This window comes from Gadus chalcogrammus, chromosome 1, assembly GCF_026213295.1.
Source record: "Gadus chalcogrammus isolate NIFS_2021 chromosome 1, NIFS_Gcha_1.0, whole genome shotgun sequence".
NCBI lineage: Eukaryota > Metazoa > Chordata > Actinopteri > Gadiformes > Gadidae > Gadus > Gadus chalcogrammus.
The window spans coordinates 10,395,145-10,417,738 of NC_079412.1; the positions used below are offsets into that span (position 1 = coordinate 10,395,145).

Below are 22,594 nucleotides of genomic sequence, written 5' to 3' on the forward strand. Positions count from 1 at the left end.
AGTGAAGCGCAGGGCAAGGCTACAGATTACGAAATTGCCAACAGGGTGTGTTTGGTGTGGCTGCAGACACACCACCCACCACAGTTCATATGTGACTATATCACGTTCATTGCCTCACCTCACCCACAACCTCACATTTGTCCTCTGATCTACGTAAGTCGTCAAGTATGTTTTAAGGGCCTGTTGGTTGTGTCATATCCAATGCACATCGTGTATCTTTCCTACCACAGCCCATACAAAACAAAACAACGTTGTTCATTTAGTGATTGACAAACGTGCGTCCGTATACGTCAGCAGTCATGCGAGTGCACCTCTGGAGGAAGGAAGCGGGTTCGATGTGCAGGGTGCTGCAGGGGAAGCACCTCATGCATGACGTGACGTAGAGGCTATAGGTGCTCATGGACGAGGCAATATCACATCACGTAAACAATGCCTCTGGTCACCGCCCCTCAAAGCAGCCTGCATCATTCATGACCCTGCCCCCCTGCCCTAGCCATGGAAACACGCATCGACGTTGGGCGAGAACAACAACAATCAAAGCAGATGAAAAAGTTTGAAACGTTTCGTGTTGCAGCATCACGGATTCTCTCTACGTCAGCTGTGCAACGAGGGTGATCGTTTATTGATAATTGGTATAGTCCAAGACACATTTTCATTATAGTTAATATATATTTAAAGATCGCTCAAAGATTTGGAAGAAAAACCTTGTGTGTTAAAAAAGGAAGGGGAAGAAAATACAGTAAGCAAAAAGTAAAAGAAAACGTGAGATACTTAAACATGACAATGCACATTTGTTGAGACTATTGAGTCAGAACTCCAATAGGTACAAGCATGCTTTGAAGAAGTACACACCCCAGAATCTGGTTTCACATTTAGGAATTTCCTGATCCCTACTTCCTTCCTTGTATGAGTTATCATTCTTACAGTTGGAGGCCGAGACCATCCCCCATTCGAACCCCAGGCTGGCGTGAGGTAGGGAAGTTCCGCGTACAGAGCTCAACTAACGAGCAGGCAGAGCAGAGCAGAATGACCATTTGGATAGATCTCCTATTGTCGAGTCAGGGGATCACAGTGAGACCTTAAGCAGTCTTCATTTAGGCATTATATATATATATATATATATATATATATATATATATATATATATATATATATATATATCAGGTAACCTATAGGCTTACGCAGGCGGCTATCGTATCGCTAACTGTTGATCGTCCTGATTGCTTTCACTTTCCATTACGCAGGTCGCAGGTCAATTCAAACATTGCACTGTTTAATATCATGCCTGCATCATGATCCCCCTGAACACGCTGATCCCTGAGCGGCTCCGGTGCAGCATGTTCTGTCTCGTCCGCTCCGTGACGTCAGGCGGTGAAGGGAGTGCCGTAACGCGCCGTCCAGGTTGCATTCCTGTGCGCTGCGTACCACCGCCTCCTCCTCCTACTCCCCGTCTCCCAAACAGGAAGTCCCTGTCAAATCCACTGACGACTAGATCCCTTTGTACACGGAGTAGAAGGCCCACGCTCAAGCAAAGGGGGGTTATAAATAAAAGCATGTTTTCTCGATATATTTCTTACACAGATGCTAGGGTAGTAAAAAGTAAACAAGATTACGAGGACTGGGTTGTGACTGAGGATGGTAGACCACCACGAACGATAGCAGTGTCTATATTATCATGTATCTGCGATCCTTAGGCCCACGCAGGAGACACGTTAATGCCAGATGATGCCCTTGAGGGTTTAACTTCAATGACGGTGTATGCATACAGTACAAAAACAGGAAAGTGTGGGCTGCAAATAAGGTCTTGGTTTTAGTCATCAATCAATAGAAAGCTACCAATGCGTTTCAGTAACGCTACCACAGCGCCATCTTGTGGTAAACGTCGGTGTTACAGTTGGTCAAAATTCATTTGCATAGCCAGTGTACAGAATAATCAGACGTCACTACAGAAAATCACAAGGAATCAGTGGTAGACTTATTTATTTATTTTTAAAGTAAAACAATGGATGTAAAAAATATATAATCATGGTGGACCCGGAGCAATACATTGTTGCCCAAGCACTTGGATTCATTTCCTGACTGAAGTTAAACAATAAAACTCATTCAGCACGTTGAAACCTGATTTGAAAGATATGTCTGTGTCTGTGAGTGGCCATAGGACACTTTATACATTCTAGAGAAAAGTACAGCAATGTACTGTACTGTACTTCTGATTTCCGCACACAAATGGACCGAAGCAGCACATTTAATCTCTTCTCGGGTCAGGTACGCTGCAGAATGCTCAACAGTAGAAAGGAATCACAGCAGGGCGCCCCCGCCCGGGCCGCTGTGTGCCGGTGACGTCAAAAGGTCATCAGTCCCACTCTTGTTTTTCACTCTGCTGGTGTTTCATTTTTGGTTTATTTCATATCCCTGGTTCCCTGTCTTACAAGGATGGTTGAGCGTTGAGTCTCGTTCGTAAAGGGCGATGTTGAGCATTCGTATTGCTGGTAAGATGGGAGAAGACCACAGGTTAGTTTGTTTTTCCATTGACTACTACGGCATTGCTATGCCCTGAAGAGGCGTTTTCCACTTATAAACACCATCAATTCAAATGTTGCCTAATTTCATAACAGATTACACGAACGTAGCCTACTCGACAACTGTTAAAAAGCAACTTAAATTGTATAAAGTCTATTTTTTATCAACCTTCTTAAAGCCATGTTTCGGGAGAATGCCAGACGAAACGGAGACAAAAACATCACGATAAGTCAGACAGGAGGTTCCTGAGCTGCGACGCACGACTCCTTCAGGAACGCTCTGCGTCAGCCGGCTCTCTGATCCCGCCGGAACTGAACAACATCTTAAGATCTGCGTGAGCATGACAATGACCAACTCTCTCAAAAGTCCACGTGCGCAAGCACTCGTCAACAACATACCCCTTCCCAACCAAAATTGCACACACATACATGTCTACAGTCACGCATAGACACTACAGCATCCCTTCTGTCTGCAACCCTGGAAAGGTGAGACAGCTGAAGGGCAGCCTGCCAGGTTCCCCCCCCCCAACCCCCCTCCATTGCTCATTTATTTTGCTGGGATTTGGTGGAGGCTTTATGCGGCCCTCCACGTGTCACTGTTCAACTTCCTTCCCGGGATTAAAACGGACCCATAGAAAATGGAAATACTATTGTTATAGAAATGGTCCTATTAGTTCTGTTTCAAGCACAGCAGGTGAAACCATGCTTCTCAGTCCCATTGGTTCAGGAGGAGAGAAGAAAAATGAAAGATTTGGGATGAAAATTCAATGTTAACTGAATCAAAAAATAAAGAACGTCTCCAACCGAACCACACTGAAGAGAAATATTTGGTAAATGAAGTGCGGGCAGACAGAGGCATATGCAAGGTGCCCCAAACAACGACCAACTCAGCTCTGCGGCTCCAAACATGTTCCCCCCCACTGCTCTGAAAAAAGGAGCATACACGAGTTTCATTGCTTCTCTCCAAGTGGGGACTTTGATGACGTGGTGTAAAGGGAAGGCCCTGAGTGTCCAGACGACCAACGGACGGGGCGGTGCCTCCCCCCCAGTGCGCCTGCCCCCCCTCTCACACTGCATTTGTAAATGATATATGTATAAAAATAACGAAGAAGAATGAACCTGAATTCAATGACATCAATGAAGCAGGTTAATCCACTCCAAGTGCAGTGAAAAAGCCCAGTCAAGGACAACAGGCAGGACAGCCTAAATCGACTCCATAGAAAAGAAAACGGCTAAAAAGCTAAAGTGAGAATAAAATAAAAATTAATAAAAAACAACAAAAAAAAAAACATCAGTGGTAGCAAGCTCGGTAGCAGACGTAGGCGCTGAGAGCGAACGCCGTGCAGAGGCACAGGTTGACTACGACGGGGGACCACGGTCCGGGAGCCTTCTCCCCCGGGCCGGGGACTCCGCCCTCCACCGCCCCGGGCTCCTCTGGCTCCTCCGCCCGCCGCTGCGGCTCCGGTCGGGGCGGAGCCACGTCTCTGGAGGCGTGCTCCTGGGGCTCTACGCCGTCGGGCCGGTCCTCCTCGTCCTCCTTGGGGCTCGGGGGAGGCGGGGGGTCTCCCACCGTCCTCCTCCGCAGGCGAGGGTCCTGCTGGGTTCTGCCGGAGACGGCGTCATAGAGGGGGGAGCATTAGAGTGGGGTTCTGGACGCCCAGTTCAATCTATTTGTATAACCCTCAATCACAGCGGGATTCCCATTTACATTTAGCAGAGGTTTTATCCAAAGCGACCTACAATAAGGTAATTTGTCACAAGAAGGAGAAACAATGTATCGCCTTCTATACAGTAAGGATGTTCATAGAACCAAGTGCCAAGAATCAATTATTGCTAGGTTAACCCATTCCCCATATACAACAAAGATAGGCTAGTATAAGACGCTACACAAACAGGCCATATATGTTATGCCCCCCCCCCCCCCCCCCCCTCAGCTCAGCTCAGGATTCTGTTGATCAAGCACACACAAGGACATGCTCCTGGACGTTCAATTGCTGTGTCTAAAGTTTGTGTTAAGCACTGGCATGTTGGAGGCCGCCGGGAGACGGGAGTGTAGCAAAGGCTGGCGTCGGTCTTTGTGTTTATTTACCCCAGAGAGTGGACGCTCTTGGCGATGAGCTCATCGTATTCGGCAGAAAAAGGCGGCTGGATCGTGTCGTTCCGGGAATCCCTTCCGGGACGAGGAGGAGGAGGAGGGGGTGTAAACTCTGGATAATCCTCTTCATCATTCGACAACTCTTCAGATGAGTCCTTAATATAGAAAACAAACGAAACCTTTATTTAATTCCAATTGCGTAAATCCTTGAAGTAATCATATAACCTGTGCTGACCCTTTCAGTGGGTTCTTCTTTGCATCCTATTTGCCACACAAATATCTGGGTTTAGGCATCAGTTATGAACACATCCTGTGCAGACGTGTCTAATATAACCCCCACACACACACACACGGAGCGAGGGTAGACTTGCCTGCCGATCATCATCCCCCATAATGCACTTGGCCCCTTCAATAACGGCGAGGTAGGAGAAGCGCAGTTGGTCAGCGGTCTGGATCAGGCCCATGCGACAGCGCCGCATCTCCAGCAGCACATCGCGGATGCGGACAGACGTAGGGTCCTGGCGGACGGACATCTAAAGGTGACATAGGACACGTTATTGGCATTGAGCGGTTGGTGACCAATCCTAGTGGTTGATCTTCAGTCGACTTTCGGCGCACAATGCAGAGTCACAGACACTTTGGTGGACAGTAACAGTCAAAATGTGCATTTATGTACATTGCTAAGCTTTGATCATTAATTCAATCGTTTCCGAGAGCCAGTACAGACCCGCCCTGACCACACAATCTGCAGCATTGGTTGCCTGACTAGTTACTGCTCGCACAGCCAACTTGTGAATAAGTTTCTTATATACGCTTGCTACGTTATAATATACTACTCTAGTTGCCAAGTCAAAACTCAACAAAATAGTTTCCACCGAAGCCCACGATACTTAAAAGGAGGAGCCACCAGTTCCGGACTTTGATTTTGTGTTCTTTTCATGACATTGAAGTCCCTTTTGTTAGACACTTCGACGCCACGGCGAAGGCAAGAGGGTGGGCTCACGCCACTGTGTGTGCGGATTTGTGGAGCTCCGTCTGGGTAGCGGGTGAGGTTGATGACCGCGCCCGAGAGGGGGTTAAGCTTCTCTGGCGCTTCTAGTACCGGTGTGGGGTGCAATTAAAAACGACGCCCTCCTTGTAATACTAACCCATACACAACGGTCCTACCATAAAAACAAAGCATCGTGCATGTAGAATTAAATCTAGACAAACTACACCACGTTGCCGCCCTACTAAAATGTCTCTCAGTAAAAGTGATCCTAGGGAGAACGTAGTGTGTGTAGATTGGACCGGGAGGTGAACAGGAGGCGATCAGCAGCAGGGACCCACCAGAACTAGGCAGGTGTCCACGAGGCAGAAGGTCCCAGAGCGCCCGATGCCGGCGCTGCAGTGCACCACCACGGGCCCGTGTTCCGCGCTCAGACAGCCCGTCTCCCGCACCTTGAACAGGAAGTTGAGGAAGGAGGCGGGAGATTCGGGGACCCCAAAGTCCGGCCAGGTGGTGTAGTGAAAGTGTAAGATCTCCCTGGTCTCCTGTGTCTGGGTAACCAAGATAAACACACTTTGAATACTCAATGCGCTCATTCAGTTCAATTCACCTTCAATCTCTTTCATCTGCACCCGAGGTGTAAATGTGCATTTCACTACTCGGGCCAAAAAGAAGTCCATTTTTGTTCCATGGTCCATAATGACCTAACTCTAATTAGTGGGCTCTCTGTACGTATTCTCTGGACAGCCATTCATCCAATCAATGTCACACCTGAGGGTTTTTATTCTGAGGACCTAAGGGAGTGCAGCTTCGAGTGTAAAGGGCACATAGGCTGACTTCTTAGGGGCCGAGCAGCTCGGCGCATTCAGAATAGATTTCTTTTAAATAATAATAATATTAATATTAATAATGATAATTTAGTAACAGACTTTACACTAATAAAAACAATAACCTACACAAGCATTAATGATGTGTTACACAAGAAGCATTGTATAAACAATCATTATAAAGCAGTCTTACAACGAGGTTTTCCAGCTCCAGCTGACGGACGGTGTAGTACACTTTGACGTCCTCTGAAATGAGGCTGACCCTGAAGCTGGTGTCTTCAAAGACGGCGTCTCTTTCCTCTATTTGGGGCCAGTATTGGGCACATTTTATCTAAGAAAACAATAACAGAACAGCATATACAAGCATCACAATTCAGTTAGAGGAAAGGCAAAAAAATCGATATAATCATGAATATTTGTGGAATGTATAAGACATTGTAGGGACCCTCAATTGTATGCTTGTGAATACCAACGGAGCCAAAGCCACTTACAGATCCCTTCTCGATGACTCTGTTGAGCATCACCACCCCACGGGTCCTCTGCTCCCACACCATCTCCCAGAAGTGGCCACATGTGTTCGGGAGCGGCCCCTAAACGCACACATCAGAGGCGTGCTTGAGGACACACGGGCGGTGTACAAGTCAAGTGCCGAGCACTTTAAACAGTCACAGAACTGTCGCTAGGTCGCGTGCAGTGTACTTTAAACAGAGTCACAGAACTATCGCTAAGTCACGTGCAGTGTACTTTAAACAGTCACAGAACTATCGCTAAGTCACGTGCAGTGTACTTTAAACAGAGTCACAGAACTATCGCTAAGTCACATGCAGTGTACTAAAAACAGAGTCACAGAACTATCGCTAAGTCACGTGCAGTGTACTTTAAACAGAGTCACAGAACTATCGCTAAGTCACGTGCAGTGTACTTTAAACAGAGTCACAGAACTATCGCTAAGTCACGTGCAGTGTACTTCAAACAGAGTCACAGAATCCTGTGGTGCAAAGGGTTAGGGTTACTGCTGGGTGCTCATCGGTAAGTCATGTGTAGTGTGGTGCCACACGATGTCATCGAGGGACAGTAAACGATGCTGGGGTTAAATATCGACCTACAATGGGCAGCCAGTAAGAGGGCCGTTTTGTCTTGGTCGGAAAACCTGCATTTAGCTTGTTACCACACGCCTTGCACTGTCATTCATTCCCCTAGCGTCTATTCAGAAAGTACACTGTGAGATAATTATCTAATTGCAGAAGACAGTTTAGCCCGCTTCATGATTATGTCTTTTTTGCACACTTACGGAAGCAAGTCAAAAAAATAAAAATAAAAATATCGCTGACACATTTGTTCCCTTAATGTAAATAGAGCTGACTTCTGCACTATTTTCCCCAGCCGTCAGCTGGTGACAGCATTATCTCCAGAACAGGATCAGTTAAAGCGGGGTCTATGATTAAAACCAGTCAGGGAGCTCTGGGGGCCGGCGCCCAGGGAGCGTCGGACCAAGCATGTCCAACAGGATGCGCAGGGCGGCCAGACAGCTTCAGCCCATACACATAGTCATAATGTATATGGGCTTTTTAAGGATGTAGACAGGAAAATAAATATTTTTGCGTGTCCCCGAGAAATGATAAGTGTACATCTTTTTCCACAGGCTGCCGTCTTAGTTTGTGTGCTCGTCGGTACCAAGCGGTTAGACACATTACACCTTAACAACACTGACTACCCACGCCCTGCACGGTCCACTCACCACACCGTGAAAACACCCTCTGCGATACCTAGGGTGCCCCAGTACAATAAGCACTACCTGAGATGTAGGCACTTTTAACAACTTTGTTCTCGTGAGACACGAGAATGGCATGCAGGCTGTATTAGTGTTGGTGTCCATATCACACCCTACTCACCGGTGGTATGCTATATAAAGCCTGTTAAAAAAAGTGAACTTACTCCCACGGCCAGCGTACAGCACACAGCGGTTCACTGGGAGCTCATAGTTAGCACATGGCCGCCGAGAAAAACAGAACTCAACTCAACTGTGAGATCATTTGCATCTTGCATGCCCTAATTAGACACCCTACGAGCACCTGCGCTCTTCCTACACGTCAGCGCACTCGGATCTCCGACTGAATCAAGAACGCACGACTACTGAACAATCAAATATTATTTTCTCCATGGGTGACTGTGAAGGTTGGCATTATTTTAACTCATACGGCACAGCATTTGTGCCGCATGCATGTCCGCAGGCATGGAGGGGAAGATGCAAACACGGTGTCAGCCATAAATGTTGCTTATTGGGAGTCATTCTCTTGTTAACTACTTCAATGTAAATCCCATTAAAACTAAATAAACTAAAAAAATTATCCATCAAGCTAAAACAAAGAGCAACCATAACGGCTTTAACAATGTATTATTTCAGAAGGACTGTGACATTGGAAATTACCTGAGTGAGGATGTAGTTCCTCTTTGCTTCCTCCATGCATATTAAGCTGGCGTTGATGTAGTCATTATCCCCCAGCTGCAGAAGGATTCTGCTGTGGTCGACTGGAGTGAAAATACGATCCATTTTGAACAGTAGTAACAATATGTACAGCATCTATAAATATAGATCCATAACTTTGACTGCAAAATGACTGTCCACCGACAACCAAGTCCCTACTGGCTGGTCAAAGTGCTTCTTGTAGTGGATGAGGTGTCTCACACACACACACACACACACACACACACACACACACACACACACACACACACACACACACACACACACACACACACACACACACACACACACACACACACACACACACACACTTTGGGTAACTAGAAAACATTCTCTACAAATGCTTTAAATTATTATTATCAATTAGTTTAATGTGTTAGTGAAAACATCTTGTCAACTTCCCAGAGAAGCTTTCCACATTTCATTCCATCAACCATACACAAAAGTTAAGTGATGAGTTCATGAGTTGGTCAATCGGACTGGGATAAGAAATGGTACTTACAAGGACTAACATCTCGGTAACGATTACGACATTTGTTTTCTGGTGACCTGGCAAATTTGCAAGGGAGTTCACTGGACTGTTGACGGATTTCCTGTGGCAAAACAAAAACATTGAATTCATGTTATTGCAATAAGGGCATACTGTCTGGTTGCCTCAAGCTCTAAAATGTACATTACACATTTAGAAGTATGTCATTCACTGAGCCTAAACTCGCAGTTTTGCCGCCGCCGCCCCCCATTACATACACCAGCGGGATTGTCATCCCCATTTGTTGATGAGTAAGTTAGCAGTTATTGTATACAAATGTCATATTAGCTGCTACATAAACGACTCATAACTAAGTAGTCTACCACTTGGCACATAAATGGTAATTATAGCATCGTTATCCTTCGTTTGTTCTGGTTATAGCTGTTTGTGCCTGACAATCCCATGCTAGTCTACTACTGACGATACGTAACCCTAGGTGGATTATTTGGCTAAAGATTTGTATCTGGAATGTTGATATAGTGCCAGGGGTGCTGCTTATAAGGCACAGGCACACACATCAATCATCCACTATGTCAGGAGGGAGGATGGCCAAATATGAGGAACCAGATATGTTTCTTATGTAGGCGGCAGCCCAGGGGAAACATATCTTCTGGTTCCCAGAACGAATCATACACGATAAATCCCACCTTGATTAAGCGAAAAAACCTACCTGGTAAATGGCGCTCCAACTCCCGACTTGATCGATTTCGCGGAACTCTTCTTCCATTGCACTTTCTGCGACCTGGAGCGATACGCCGTCTGAAGTTCCCTGATTACTTGGAAACAATACCAAGAAGAAACGGTCACGGTGGAGTTTACAAAATCAACGTAATTCTCTATTTCTGAGTCCTAATATGCTTCAGTGTACTGTGATGTCTTTACGTTTGGTCTTACCGGAAACACGCCGTAAACTCCTCCTACACGTTATCGCGACCGTCCTTGAGTAGCTCATAAGCGTACATTCATTTTGTACATTATGTGTCAAATTAATTCAACCCACAGAGCTGTAAAGACAATAACCTGTTCGTATTGATAGTGGCTTACATGTATTCCTTTAATCGCTTAGTTCCCCCCGCATTTTAGGTTTGAGTCACGTTAGGAGGACGCACAAAAGGCAGCTTCTTTTGGAATCAGACGAGCCCATCGGGAGCGCGCACGCACGCTGACGTAGCAGGCTGTTTATGTAGCGTAACCGCTTTCCCAGCCTTCCTCGTCTCACGACGGAACGGCCTGGGACGGGATGCCCATAATGAGCGTTATTGGCGAGAGAGAAGGCGGGACTCTCAGTAACATGGGTTAATGGCGATAGCGAGGGAGGGACTACCGGTAGAAGGATATCCGTTTTCGTTATATGTTACGGAGAAGCTTTTGTCGAAATAAATGACTACCTCTCCTTGTCTTTGTTGCGGTTGTGGTAGTTGTAGTCATGTTCCAAATCTTCTCGCTCCGGTCGGGGACTGTTGCCTGCCGTAAGAAATAAGATAACAGAAATTGCGTTGCGGTAGATCGGGATAACGCCAGAATTCAGGATCCTCTCTCAGCCTATGTAGAGCTTTGCCGTTCCCTTTGACCTGCCGTGTTAAGCTAGCTGTCGATGTGATGCCGTCAACAATTATTTTGGTAGATACCCTAACGCCACATCGAGGATTAAAAAATATTGATGTAAGCCGTACAATGGGGATTGACACCCCGGCGTTGTAATCATGAATTACTTTTAGCTCAGTGGCTTTCAACAGACACTGACAGCAGCTTCTGGGACTTGAGATAGGATCTGTTGCTAACTAGCAAAGCTAGTTAAGATAAACATCAACACGTTGACAGGTACGTGGTAGATATTCATCACATTAATTGTATGTCTATAAGCTTCAGTATTTTTTTTGCTGTTGTTGCAATTTTGACTTATTTTTATGTATATAGACTTAAAAGCCTAAGTACGAGTAAACAGGCACATACAAATAAACATCCAGGCATCACTGACTATTTTGGCATACAAACAGACATTCCAAGATAAAATAATGCAGGCTGTTTTTGTGTGTTTGATGTGGTCCCCTGAATTCAAGTTTCTGGATCTGTGTAGTCCTGTCTTTAGAACATCATGGCTCCCAAGGACATCATGACAAATTCCCATGCCAAAACCATCCTCAATGCAATGAATGCTCTTCGCAAGAGCAACACACTCTGTGACATCACTCTGAGGTTGGAGAACACAGACTTCCCAGCCCACCGTATCGTCCTGGCCGCCTGCAGTGACTACTTTTGTGCCATGTTCACCAGTGAGGTAGCTACAAAGTAATATTAATTAGGATAATTTGTAGTGCACATGTCGATGTTATCTGTAACTAGCAACCCACAGTTCAACAAGGCAACATGTTCAATACATGGATTATGAATCACTGCCATATGTTTTAATGTGAAACGCTTGCAAAACAGCATTAAAGTGGGTGAGTATAAAAATGTCCTACAATAGGAAATACTATGAATTTATATAGACTAAAGGTTTAGATTTATTTAGCATGTATATTAAATGTGTAGATATAAAAATAGCCTGAAGACATGCTCTTCATAATAATAAAAAGGTTTATTATTATGAAGAGCAAGAGGTTGGACGTTTTTTTTGAAAACCATGTAATTCTTTGTCAAAATGTGTGTTTGTGTTCCTGTCTTCCTGCAGCTCTCGGAGAAGGGGAAATCCTTTGTTGACATTCAGGGGCTGACTGCGGCCACCATGGAGATTCTCCTTGACTTTGTCTATACAGAGACTGTGCTTGTCACGGTCGAGAATGTACAGGAATTGCTTCCAGCGGCGTGCTTGTTGCAGCTCAAAGGTACGCTTAGTGACTCATGAGCTGACCTGCACGGTGATCTCAATCAATCAAACCACCGTTTAACTGAATGGAAAACGACAAGTTGGCCAATGTATCCATTTAAGAGTATCCACAATAATGACTGACCAAGAGTCTCTCATGTGTACACGGATATACATGTCTAAATGTATAAACCCTAATGCTTCATTTTGTTTGTTTGGTTTAGGGGTGAAGAGAGCGTGTTGTGACTTCTTGGACGGTCAGCTGGACCCAACCAACTGTCTGGGCATCCGGGACTTTGCCGACACCCACAACTGCCTGGACCTGATGCAGGCGGCGGAGCTCTTCTCCCAGAAGCACTTCCCAGAGGTGGTGCAGCACGAGGAGTTCATGCTGCTCTGCCAGGCGGAGGTGGAGAAGCTCATCAAATGTGATGAGATCCAGGTAGGATTAGCCTGGGTCTAATTGAGGCGCACTGTTAATAATAATAATGAACTGCATTAGGCGTGTATTCATCACTCAGGCTTTGATGTAGTGAAAGGCAGACAATGGCGTGCGTGCGGGCCCGAGGCTTGTGGTGAGCCGAAATGGGTGGGTTCACTTTATTCAATTAGTCCTTTTAGTTTTGTTTATTTTTCTTCTGGATCGGTAAGAAGATACAATGGGATGTGACAGAACCGCGTGGACTCATTTTTTCTGCTACGCACGTGTATCAGCAAGGTTTTTAACACCACAGGATAGTAACCGAAGGCCAAATTAAACTCTTGTGTAGAATAGGTAGGAAAGTTGGTAGGAAGTGGTTTTGTAGCAGTTCCCATCGCTCTTGCATTGATGGTTTTGCAGCTGTGATACGCAGTAGTCCACTAGTCCGCCAACGTTAGCGACTACTAGTGATCTTGCTTGTGAAGAACTTCAACAAGTCCACCTCGACCTGAAGTCTTAACTGAACCATATTTATAGCAGGAAAGGCCAAGTGGGCGATGGGTCACGTTTACGTGTAGAACATGTTTTGGAGAGGTGCACACAAACAACGGCTGACAGCCTCTTGCAGTGGGACAGAAGTATAAGTTGTGCTTTACAGTGCCTGGACATGTTGTTTCCAGGGTCCTGACAACGCTCTTTGTCTGAGTGACAATTATGGTGGCTCATGCTGGGGATTCCAATACTGGGATACATTGCTTTTAATGCTCTTAAACCACTCAGTGCGATGCATTGTATACTGTGGACTCATGCTTTGTGTCTTTAAGTCTGTATCTGACACGGTCACACTCTGACAGTGAAAAACAACCCAGAAGCCAGCCCACTAATTATAGTGTATCCCTGTTTTCAATTGTGTAGTCAAAGCTACAGTAGGGGCAGACTTACAGGTACCTACCTGTTGTAATCTCAGTGAGTGGGGGGCCCCCCCTCCAATACCTGTTGCTTTCGGTGGATTTGAGTGACAATGAAATTGCAGAGAAGCAAACCAGATTTAGGTTTGTCTTTTGTGTGCAGGAAATTCCTGTCTGCAACCACACATTTTCTTTTGCCCAAACATGGTTATTATAACGGGATGATTTATGGATCCCTGATTCACAATGTGGGTTCTTGCTATCATTTTGATGTTTAAAAAAGTAAATGAACTATGACCACAACCCCCACCCACCCACCACCACCAACACCGTTGACAAGAAGAAAGATATTATCACATTTCAGTCACACAATGAAATATGTTAAATTCAAGTTTAAACTTCTGAAATTTGAAGCCGTACCCTATCAGACCCTGTGCTTGAGTCATAGGGCTATGAATGCCTTTGTCAGTAAATAATTAAGACGTATTAATAATAACTAAAAAAATAATGATAGTATTTTAGAAATAAAAAAATAATAACTATCATTGAAAAAGAAAGCTAGTCATAAATAAGCTAGGATTCTAAGTTAGTTTGCCCCCTCCCTGTGTGTAGGTGGACTCTGAGGAGCCGGTGTTCGAGGCGGTGCTGAACTGGGTCAAACACAACCGCAAAGAGAGGGAGCCTTACCTACCGGACATGTTGGAGTTTGTCCGAATGCCACTGTTGACCCCCCGCTACATCACCGACGTCATCGATTCTGAGGTGATCACGCGCGCACACACCCTCACTCACTCACTCACTCACTCACTCACTCACTCACTCACTCACTCACTCACTCACTCACTCACTCACTCACTCACTCACTCACTCACTCACTCACTCACTCACTCACTCACTCACTCACTCACTCACTCACTCACTCACTCACTCACTCACTCACTCACTCACTCACTCACTCACTCACTCACTCACTCACTCACTCACGCAGCTGAGGATTGTCTAATGGCTGGTTCAGACTACACGATTCTCAGATATTCCTCCACGATTCAACATGTCACACTATGCGATCACAGAACCAGGAAATCAGGCCTTGTCTCGTCGGAAGGCTGGCCACACTACAAGATTCGAGGGTGCGATGCTCTTTAGGCCCTGTCCGCGCCAACCCGGGTGAAAATAAAAACGCACATTCGCAATGAAAAAGATCTCCGTCCACACTATCGTTTTCGGAATGTTTTGCCTCCACTTTCCACACTGAAATGGTTTTGATAAACAGTTGTTGTCATGGTTACGTGACTCCCGCCACGCCTCTCTGTTTATATTACAGGCGCGTGATCAGCTGGCTAATCAATTTCACTCAAAAGCAAAAATATGTCTCAAGCCAAAAGTGCAAAGACGAGTTTTCTTTGTATCGTTCGTAGGGATGGGAATCGAGAACCGGTTCTTGTTCAGAACCGGTTCTTGTTCAGAACCGGTTCCGAGTCAACCGATTCCTTGGAATCGTTAGCAAGCCTGCTTAACGATTCCGCTTATCGGTTCCGGTCGCGGCAAATGCGTCGTGACGTCACACACACGCTGCTTTGATTTGGTTCAGAACGCAGCAAACATGTCGCCGCCGAGGAAGAATCGCATTGTGCGTTCACACCAAACGCGACGGGGCGACAAGATCCCATACAAAGTGAACGTAGAGACGCATATAAGGGCGAGTTTTTCGCGGGAGAAAACCGATGACAAGTTTTTGTCGTGATGACAGCCAATCAGCGTTCAACAGCGTGATAACTGAGTGACATGTGTAACGTAACAGCCAATCCGCGTTCAGCCGTCAAACTCAGTGCAGTGCAGTCCGGGTGAACCGCGGAATGGAGGAGAAATTGATTGTTGCAGTTTGCGACTCCCGGAGCTCTATATATAATAGTATATAATAGGGCTGTCAAAACGAACTTCGCTATTCGAATATAATTCGAATTTTTTAAAAAGGAGAACATTCGAGTGCGGCAACTAACGTTCGAACTTTTTTTTTTTTTTTTTTTAGCAAATTTTATTGACAAGTCAAGAATTACATTTAACTTTTGCCGAGCAACGACGCAAATGAAAGTCAACGTCGTGCGTCGTGACGTTCGGCTATCGGCATTGTATGCTTACAAGATGCTGGGAAGCAGCGCGCGAGCAGACACAGAGATGGAAAGCATAACTTTCGGATTTCCATCGAGAAACGGGAAGATTACATCCAGAGAACCCGTCATTTGCAAATTATGCTGCAAGTCGTTAAAGTACCACTCGACTACGAGCAACATGAGCGCACACCTCCATTCAGTGCATTACTCGGAGTACGCAGAACAGTTAGCTGCTGAGGAAGAGCCACGGTCAAAACAGCCAAGAATAACATCGTAAAATAGCAGTGTGTGTGTGTGTATTTGAATGATTGAACATCAGCTTCTTCATTAAACATCATTGCTTGAATATTTCTGGCGTTATATCTTACGTATTTATATAAGTTTTGTATTGATTTGGTAAAACTTGTTGCAAATGTTACATAACAGATTTGGTTGACGCGCCCTCTAGTGGACGCGGGACGTAGGCCTAATAATAGGATGGTATCGGTGTATATAATGATATAATAAAAAAAACATTAAAATATTCGAATATTATTCGAATATTCAACATAAGAAGCATTAGAAATTCGAATATGATTTGAGGGGAGGATTGACAGCCCTAGTATATAATATATTATATACTATATTATAATTGTATATATAATATCACGGCCAACAGCTCTGTCGCCTCCGGATGGCCGTAGCGTGGGGAGCTCTCATAGGGATTGGGCTTCTCGGGGTTTGTCTACCGGCATTGCTATGGTTTCCGGTCTTATGTGTTCCAACGGTTTATTAGGTAGGCCCATCTAATAAATCTCTGTCTAATCAATGCTTCATTTTGTTTATGTCAGTTTAATTTTGTTACAAGTTGAATGCAAATGAGCACTGTTAGAATTCCAAAAGGCACAAGCTCTTACTTGGCTGTTTTCAGTCTGTGTTTTTAGTTGTATGGCACATAATGATGGCATTTGGGCTTAAAAAGCGAAACATATATCTTTTCGTCTAGACCAATTGATTTGAAAATGTACAATTTCCTAATACTAGAAGCACTTCTGATCAGATATTAAAGAGATGTAATGCAAACAAACACATTTATACTTATTTTCTCACCCAATGAGAATCAATAAGAGAATCGATAAGGAATCGGATCGATAAGCAGAATCGGAATCGGAATCGGAATCGTGAAATTCTTATCAATTCCCATCCCTAATCGTTCGTGGATATATATATATATATATATATATATATATTAGAGCTGTCAGTGAAACGCGTTATTAACGGCGTTAACGCAAACCAATTTTAACGGCGTTAAATTTTTTATCGCGCGATTAACGCAATTATTATATTTAACAAAAAAATATATATATTATAACAAAGAAGCAGTAGCCTGACTGCTATGTTCAAATGACATTTGTTCAAAGCAGTCGTTTAATTGCACTATAGGCTCTTTTTTTGTATCGTCCTGTTTTGATCAGTATATATGCCAATGTTGTTATCAATAAAAAATCATTTGCACAAGGCAAGCCGATGCACTTCACCATGTTGATAAGAGAATTAAAATGAGAAGAATTATGGGACAAAAAAATCAAGGGATATTTAGCATAGAAAAATAATTTGTGATTAATTGCGATTAATCGTGAGTTAACTATGACATTAATGCGATTAATCACGATTAAATATTTTAATCGCTTGACAGCTCTAATATATATATATATATATATATATATATATATATATATATACATACACATAGGAAAAATAAACTAACCGATTTCGCCCTGCTTGGTTGAATCGGTGCAGACACAACAACAAGGCACTAGGAATAAAAAAACCTCAGTCCAATGCTTGTGTGTGTCCTGACTGCTGTCTGCTGTGACTTCATACCCACCACAGCCGGTACTGTCCCTTTAAATGTGTTCAGTGAGAGGCACTAATGGACGACAACCTGAAGAATGGGCCGAGACGCTCCACGACGGAGATGAATGAAATCTGCGTTCTGAGCTCATTAAAGCCTGCGGGTTCAGAGGACTCACTGCACGGAGTGAGCCGTTCAAATACACGCAAATCAATGCAGCAACAAAGTGTAAATAACAATGGATCCTGAGTTCCTATACTAGGCATTATGATGGCGGTCCTCTGCGTGGTGCAGTGAAGTCTAGTTAGTAGAGATGCGCGGCTGAGCTGTAATGTCATCCCGATTGAGTTGCGTGTTCTGCGTCCCGACAATAGCCTGTCGGCTCACTAAAATGTCCAACCACTATGAAATGTCCCCTGTTGTCAGCGAACATAGCCAACGTGGTCTTATTATAGCCCGATCATTAACTAAAAGCCTCATAGAAAGAATAAAGCATCCAGCATTTGATTTCAACAATGTGTGTGAGGGCATACGCAGCAGGGATGATTGCACAGTTGAATGCTTATGGAAAACCAGCGGATGAGCGCTGGGCGGAGATTTCAGAAGCAGGGAGATTATAGAAAAATATAATGTCAAATTTGTCAGTTAGCCGATTGTCCAGTCAATATGTTAACCTACTTATTATATATTTTTCAACCGCGACCCCCCCGCGATTCCTCCAAGTATTACTTTTTTTCACGCAATCCAACCAACCCGTGGATTATCCACGGTGTCCGCGGTTATGACCGCCAACCGCGCATCTCTACTAGTCTTTACTTTACTAGTTAGTTCTTTACTAGTTAGTAAACACTGCCCGTGAGCACCAGCTGCTCGTGGGATTCCCTCCATGTCAATGGATGTGTCATGCGATTCCCCCAAATTTCTGGCATGCCAAACTTCCGTCGTGGCGTTTTCGAACGTCGCAGACGAAAAGAATCGCAAATTTGTCTGCGACGAACGAATCGGGGCAAACTCGGGCTGAAATGGTGTAGTCTGAAACAGCCATTACGAGGTATCGCGGTTACAGTCTCCATGGTGATTAATGAGGGTTTAACTTCATAACATGTTTCCAGCCTCTCATTCGGTGCAGTCTTCCATGTCGAGACCTCGTGGACGAGGCAAAGAAATTCCATCTGAGGCCAGAGCTGAGGAGTGAAATGCAAGGCCCACGAACACAAGCCAGACTCGGTAAAGTTCCTGTTCCTCATCGCGCTGAACTATCTCTCAATGATTCTCCTTTTTTCTATTTACATAAAAATATGTAGGCTTTCATTTTTTCAAAGAGCGGAAGGTTAATCATTGAAACAATTTCAGGTGCCAAAGAGGTACTCTTGGTGATCGGTGGCTTCGGCAGTCAACAGTCCCCCATTGACATTGTGGAGAAGTACGACCCAAAGACTCAGGAGTGGAGCTTCCTCCCGGTAAGCAGCAGAAGTTGTGAACCCAAAACAATTCCGCATTCAGTTCCCCCACCAAACTAGAGTTTGGAAGAGCAAAGATGTCGTCATAGTGTTTGAATATGAAGCTGATTGTACCACTTGTTTGTAATGCAGAACATTGCGCGGAAGAGACGATACGTGGCCACGGTGTCGCTGCACGACCGAGTGTACGTGATCGGGGGCTACGACGGCCGCTCCCGGCTCAGCTCGGTGGAGTGCCTGGACTACACGGCGGACGAGGACGGCGTCTGGTACACCGTGGCCACCATGAACGTTCGCCGCGGCCTCGCCGGCGCCACCACCCTCGGAGGTACGGCCTGGTCCCGGGAACGATAGCCCGCACCTTTCTAGCCTAGTGTGTGAAACTGGAAATTGAAATCCTTTGTTTTAGAAAGATTATAATAAACCTGCTACACATTTTGGCCGTTCACCCTATGACGAAGCAGGCCAAAATAAGATCCACATTGATTTGTTATGTGTCCTATTGTATTTGATCTATTATTTGTTTTCCCCAGACATGATCTATGTCGCCGGAGGTTTTGATGGCAGCCGCCGTCACACCAGCATGGAGCGCTACGACCCTAACATCGACCAGTGGAGCATGCTGGGAGATATGCAGACGGCCAGAGAAGGAGCCGGGCTAGTGGTGGCCAGTGGACTCATCTACTGTTTGGGTGAGGAACGGCCATCTGAAGGACGATCAGTTCTCATCCTGTTAAAAAAATCCCGATTCCTGTTTCTTTCTGGTTCTTACGATTCTGTTCTTCTGTCATTGGTAGGAGGCTACGATGGTCTTAATATCCTGAACTCTGTGGAGCGGTATGACCCCCACACGGGCCACTGGACCAGTGTCACACCCATGGCCACCAAGCGATCAGGTAGGGGAGGTGGGCTCCACCGGGGCTGTTCCTCCAAGGGTACCTGACTCTGAGGACCGGAATGAGTATGGAGGTTCACTGTACATAGATATTTAATTACACTATTATATAATTTGTTTCATAACCACGCGTGGTAAAGTGTGGATAACACATTGAACAGTACCGGTTACTAGCATGCAGTTGGCCACTTCAATTGTCCTTTCATAATAAAGCCATTTAAGTTAAGCTAAAAAATAAATCCCCCAGACAACGGCCGTGGCTTTAACAGTGCATTGCCAAGGGACCCAACTGAGGCCGGCATCCTGGTTGGGGCAGGCCACTCGACACCAAACCAGGGATGTAGTTTAATGTAGGCTAATTAGATTCTACCTCGAAAACCTGATTTACTTACTTTTCTACTTTTGAGGTCTATATCAAAATGCGCTGTCGGCTCCAATTTCAACATCTGTTTACCAGATCTCAATCGGAGACCCGTTTTAAAACGACCTGCCTTGTTTGAACACCATCCAGTCACAGTATTCAGATGTTCTGCCCGTCCTCTAAGAGTGTTTCGAGTGCTTTGCGTAACACCGGCCACGGTTGTGTTCCAGGGGCCGGCGTTGCCTTGCTCAACGACCACATTTACGTGGTAGGAGGTTTTGACGGAGTCTCCCACCTGGACTCTGTGGAGGTGTACAACATCAGAACGGACTACTGGACCACGGTGGCCAGCATGACCACTCCACGGTGTTACGTAGGAGCGACCGTCCTCCGTGGGCGCCTCTATGCCATAGCCGGGTAAGCAGGTGGACGCAGTGAATCACCCGCTGCAGAGAAGGCGGAAGGAGAGGCATTCTGCAGGACAGTATGCTCTAAACACGAGATGAAATATTATAAGAAAAATAAATAAATAAGCCTATGCAGTTATAATGTAGTAGTTAGTTAAGAAAGAGATTTAGCAAAGTGTTTATAGGCTATGTACTGTAGTAGTTAGTTAAGAAAGAGATTTAGCTAAATGTTTATAGGCTATGTAGTTATACTGTAGTAGTTAGTTAAGAAAGAGATTGAGCTAAATGTTTATAGGCTATGTAGTTCTACTGTAGTAGTTAGTTAAGAAAGAGATTGAGCTAAATGTTTATAGGCTATGTAGTTCTACTGTAGTAGTTAGTTAAGAAAGAGATTGAGCTAAATGTTTATAGGCTATGTAGTTCTACTTAACTTGGGTATTATTAAGTTAACTTAACCTATGATAACACTGTGTCTGGGTCTGTTTCCTCTCCGTCTCCAGGTACGATGGGAACTCCTTACTGAGCAGCATCGAGTGCTACGACCCCGTGATTGACAGCTGGGAGGTGGTGACCTCCATGGCCACGCAGCGCTGCGACGCAGGCGTGTGCGTCCTGCGAGAAAAGTGATCCCCCCCCCGCCCCCCGGGGACCGGAATCGGCACCTTTTTAATGAATGAGAAGCAAAGCAAGGCAGCTATACTCGGTGCACTCGCCACACGCGCCAAAAAGGGAATCGCTCGGTGGCCCGTATGCAAAAACCCTGGAAGGAAAACCCCGTCCGTACGGTCACCTGAGGAACGTCCACGTCGGAGCGGCGTCCCTCTGGGCTGTGGAAGGGCCGGTGGAGGGCGTGGGGTCAGGTAGACCCACGCACATTAGGGAGAGGGATGAACCGATGTCAGAGGAACTCCCATCTCCGCCTGCATGACTCAGTGTGTGCACCTGTCGCTGTCCGTCACCTGTGACATTACTGTTTCACTCGGTCTTCAAAGTGCAATATATTTTCTACATGTTTGTTGATAAAAAAAAAAAACGGAAAAAGAGAGGATGGAGACCGCTGAGTCTCCCATCTGCTGCTATCTGCCTTACAGCCCCCCCCCCCCCCCCCCCCACGCCTTCATCACACACACAGGATTCATGTGGCCTCTCGTGTAGACTGCGATCGTCATGTTGTCTAAATACGTGAACCTCTGCCGAGACTGTAGTGGGGCCAGTCATTTAAACACGTTTTTGTAATCCTTTCTGTATAAAGTGCTTTTAAAATCGAATTGCTTTAATAGATTTAGATTCTCGTTTGTTAGATTTATACAATTTTTGGAAATGAAGGGAGCTCTTTGCTATTTATTGCATTTGCCAAATTCTTAAAAATGGAAAAGGAAAAATGTGCATGTGTTCGTCCTTGACCTGTTTGTTTGGATGTGTACATGTTGCTGACAATGCCACAAACTTGTTAATAAACACGGTGAAACTTAAGATTAGTTTGCTCAAGTGTTAAATAAGGTTGAATGCACCTTATCCATCAGCACTTCTTTCTGCATGGCAGCATCCTATGCCACAAATGAATACTATCAATACTCCAGTGTTGACTACTTCCATACTTTTGATAACACATAATTAGCCGGGCAATTCAGATGCAATGGATAGTGAGTTTGAATCCCAACTATTATGTTTTATTTTTTGTATCCTCATTGTATTCAGCCTAACCCCAACTACTACCTGCAGCTTAATTACTTATTTTTTTTCACAATGGGAGACATTCTTATTCAAGACAGGAATTTGATTTATTCCCAATCCAATGGCCGCCATTAGAATTGCATTAGCGCTCAAATAAACAATCAGTGGTTATGATTTATGATTTACTAAAGAGGTCGGGAACTTGACTTGACTTGACTTGACTTCAGGTGCCAGGCAGCAAATTACACGCCAGACATCGGGTGGGTGGCCCCGA

General features: G+C 45.1%; 2 protein-coding genes across 4 annotated transcripts; one reads left to right on the forward strand and one right to left on the reverse strand.

Annotated features, from left to right (window-relative positions):
• Positions 1-1,893: 1,893 nt before the first annotated feature.
• Positions 1,894-10,611, reverse strand: LOC130380982 (tyrosine-protein phosphatase non-receptor type 1-like). Of its 3 annotated transcripts, none has more exons than XM_056588419.1 (10): positions 10,338-10,611; positions 10,114-10,212; positions 9,417-9,507; positions 8,858-8,958; positions 6,921-7,019; positions 6,623-6,760; positions 5,944-6,153; positions 4,986-5,147; positions 4,609-4,769; positions 1,894-4,123 (listed from the first exon to the last, which is right to left on the reverse strand). In XM_056588419.1, the coding sequence occupies exons 2-10, from the start codon at positions 10,168-10,170 to the stop codon at positions 3,811-3,813; spliced, it is 1,332 nt and encodes a 443-aa protein (XP_056444394.1). In that variant the 5' UTR covers positions 10,171-10,212; positions 10,338-10,611; the 3' UTR covers positions 1,894-3,810. The 3 variants fall into 3 exon arrangements, with proteins under 3 accessions (XP_056444394.1, XP_056444380.1, XP_056444386.1); XM_056588405.1 differs by having other exon boundaries at positions 10,114-10,219; XM_056588411.1 differs by lacking the exon at positions 10,338-10,611 and having other exon boundaries at positions 10,114-10,326.
• LOC130380972 (kelch-like protein 12) lies at positions 10,028-22,121 on the forward strand. Its single transcript, XM_056588397.1, has 12 exons — positions 10,028-11,264; positions 11,521-11,721; positions 12,115-12,268; positions 12,474-12,691; positions 14,191-14,340; positions 18,636-18,750; positions 18,877-18,983; positions 19,116-19,311; positions 19,517-19,675; positions 19,781-19,879; positions 20,470-20,656; positions 21,147-22,121. The coding sequence occupies exons 2-12, from the start codon at positions 11,539-11,541 to the stop codon at positions 21,271-21,273; spliced, it is 1,695 nt and encodes a 564-aa protein (XP_056444372.1). The 5' UTR covers positions 10,028-11,264; positions 11,521-11,538; the 3' UTR covers positions 21,274-22,121.
• The last annotated feature ends 473 nt before the right edge of the window (positions 22,122-22,594 follow it).

What these genes read in the sequence shown, in the direction of transcription:
- LOC130380982 (XM_056588419.1), bottom strand. Translation starts at nt 10,170, where the DNA reads ATGGAAGAAGAGTTCCGCGAAATCGATCAAGTCGGGAGTTGGAGCGCC. An exon ending in GGAACTACATCCTCACTCAG is followed by an intron (nt 7,020 to 8,857) that starts GTAATTTCCAAT and finishes GTGTGCGTTTAG; the next exon opens with GGGCCGCTCCCGAACACATG. An exon ending in TGGAGCTGGAAAACCTCGTT is followed by an intron (nt 6,154 to 6,622) that starts GTAAGACTGCTT and finishes TTGGTTACCCAG; the next exon opens with ACACAGGAGACCAGGGAGAT.
- LOC130380972 (XM_056588397.1), top strand. Translation starts at nt 11,539, where the DNA reads ATGGCTCCCAAGGACATCATGACAAATTCCCATGCCAAAACCATCCTC. An exon ending in GTGCTTGTTGCAGCTCAAAG is followed by an intron (nt 12,269 to 12,473) that starts GTACGCTTAGTG and finishes TGTTTGGTTTAG; the next exon opens with GGGTGAAGAGAGCGTGTTGT. An exon ending in TCAAATGTGATGAGATCCAG is followed by an intron (nt 12,692 to 14,190) that starts GTAGGATTAGCC and finishes CCCTGTGTGTAG; the next exon opens with GTGGACTCTGAGGAGCCGGT.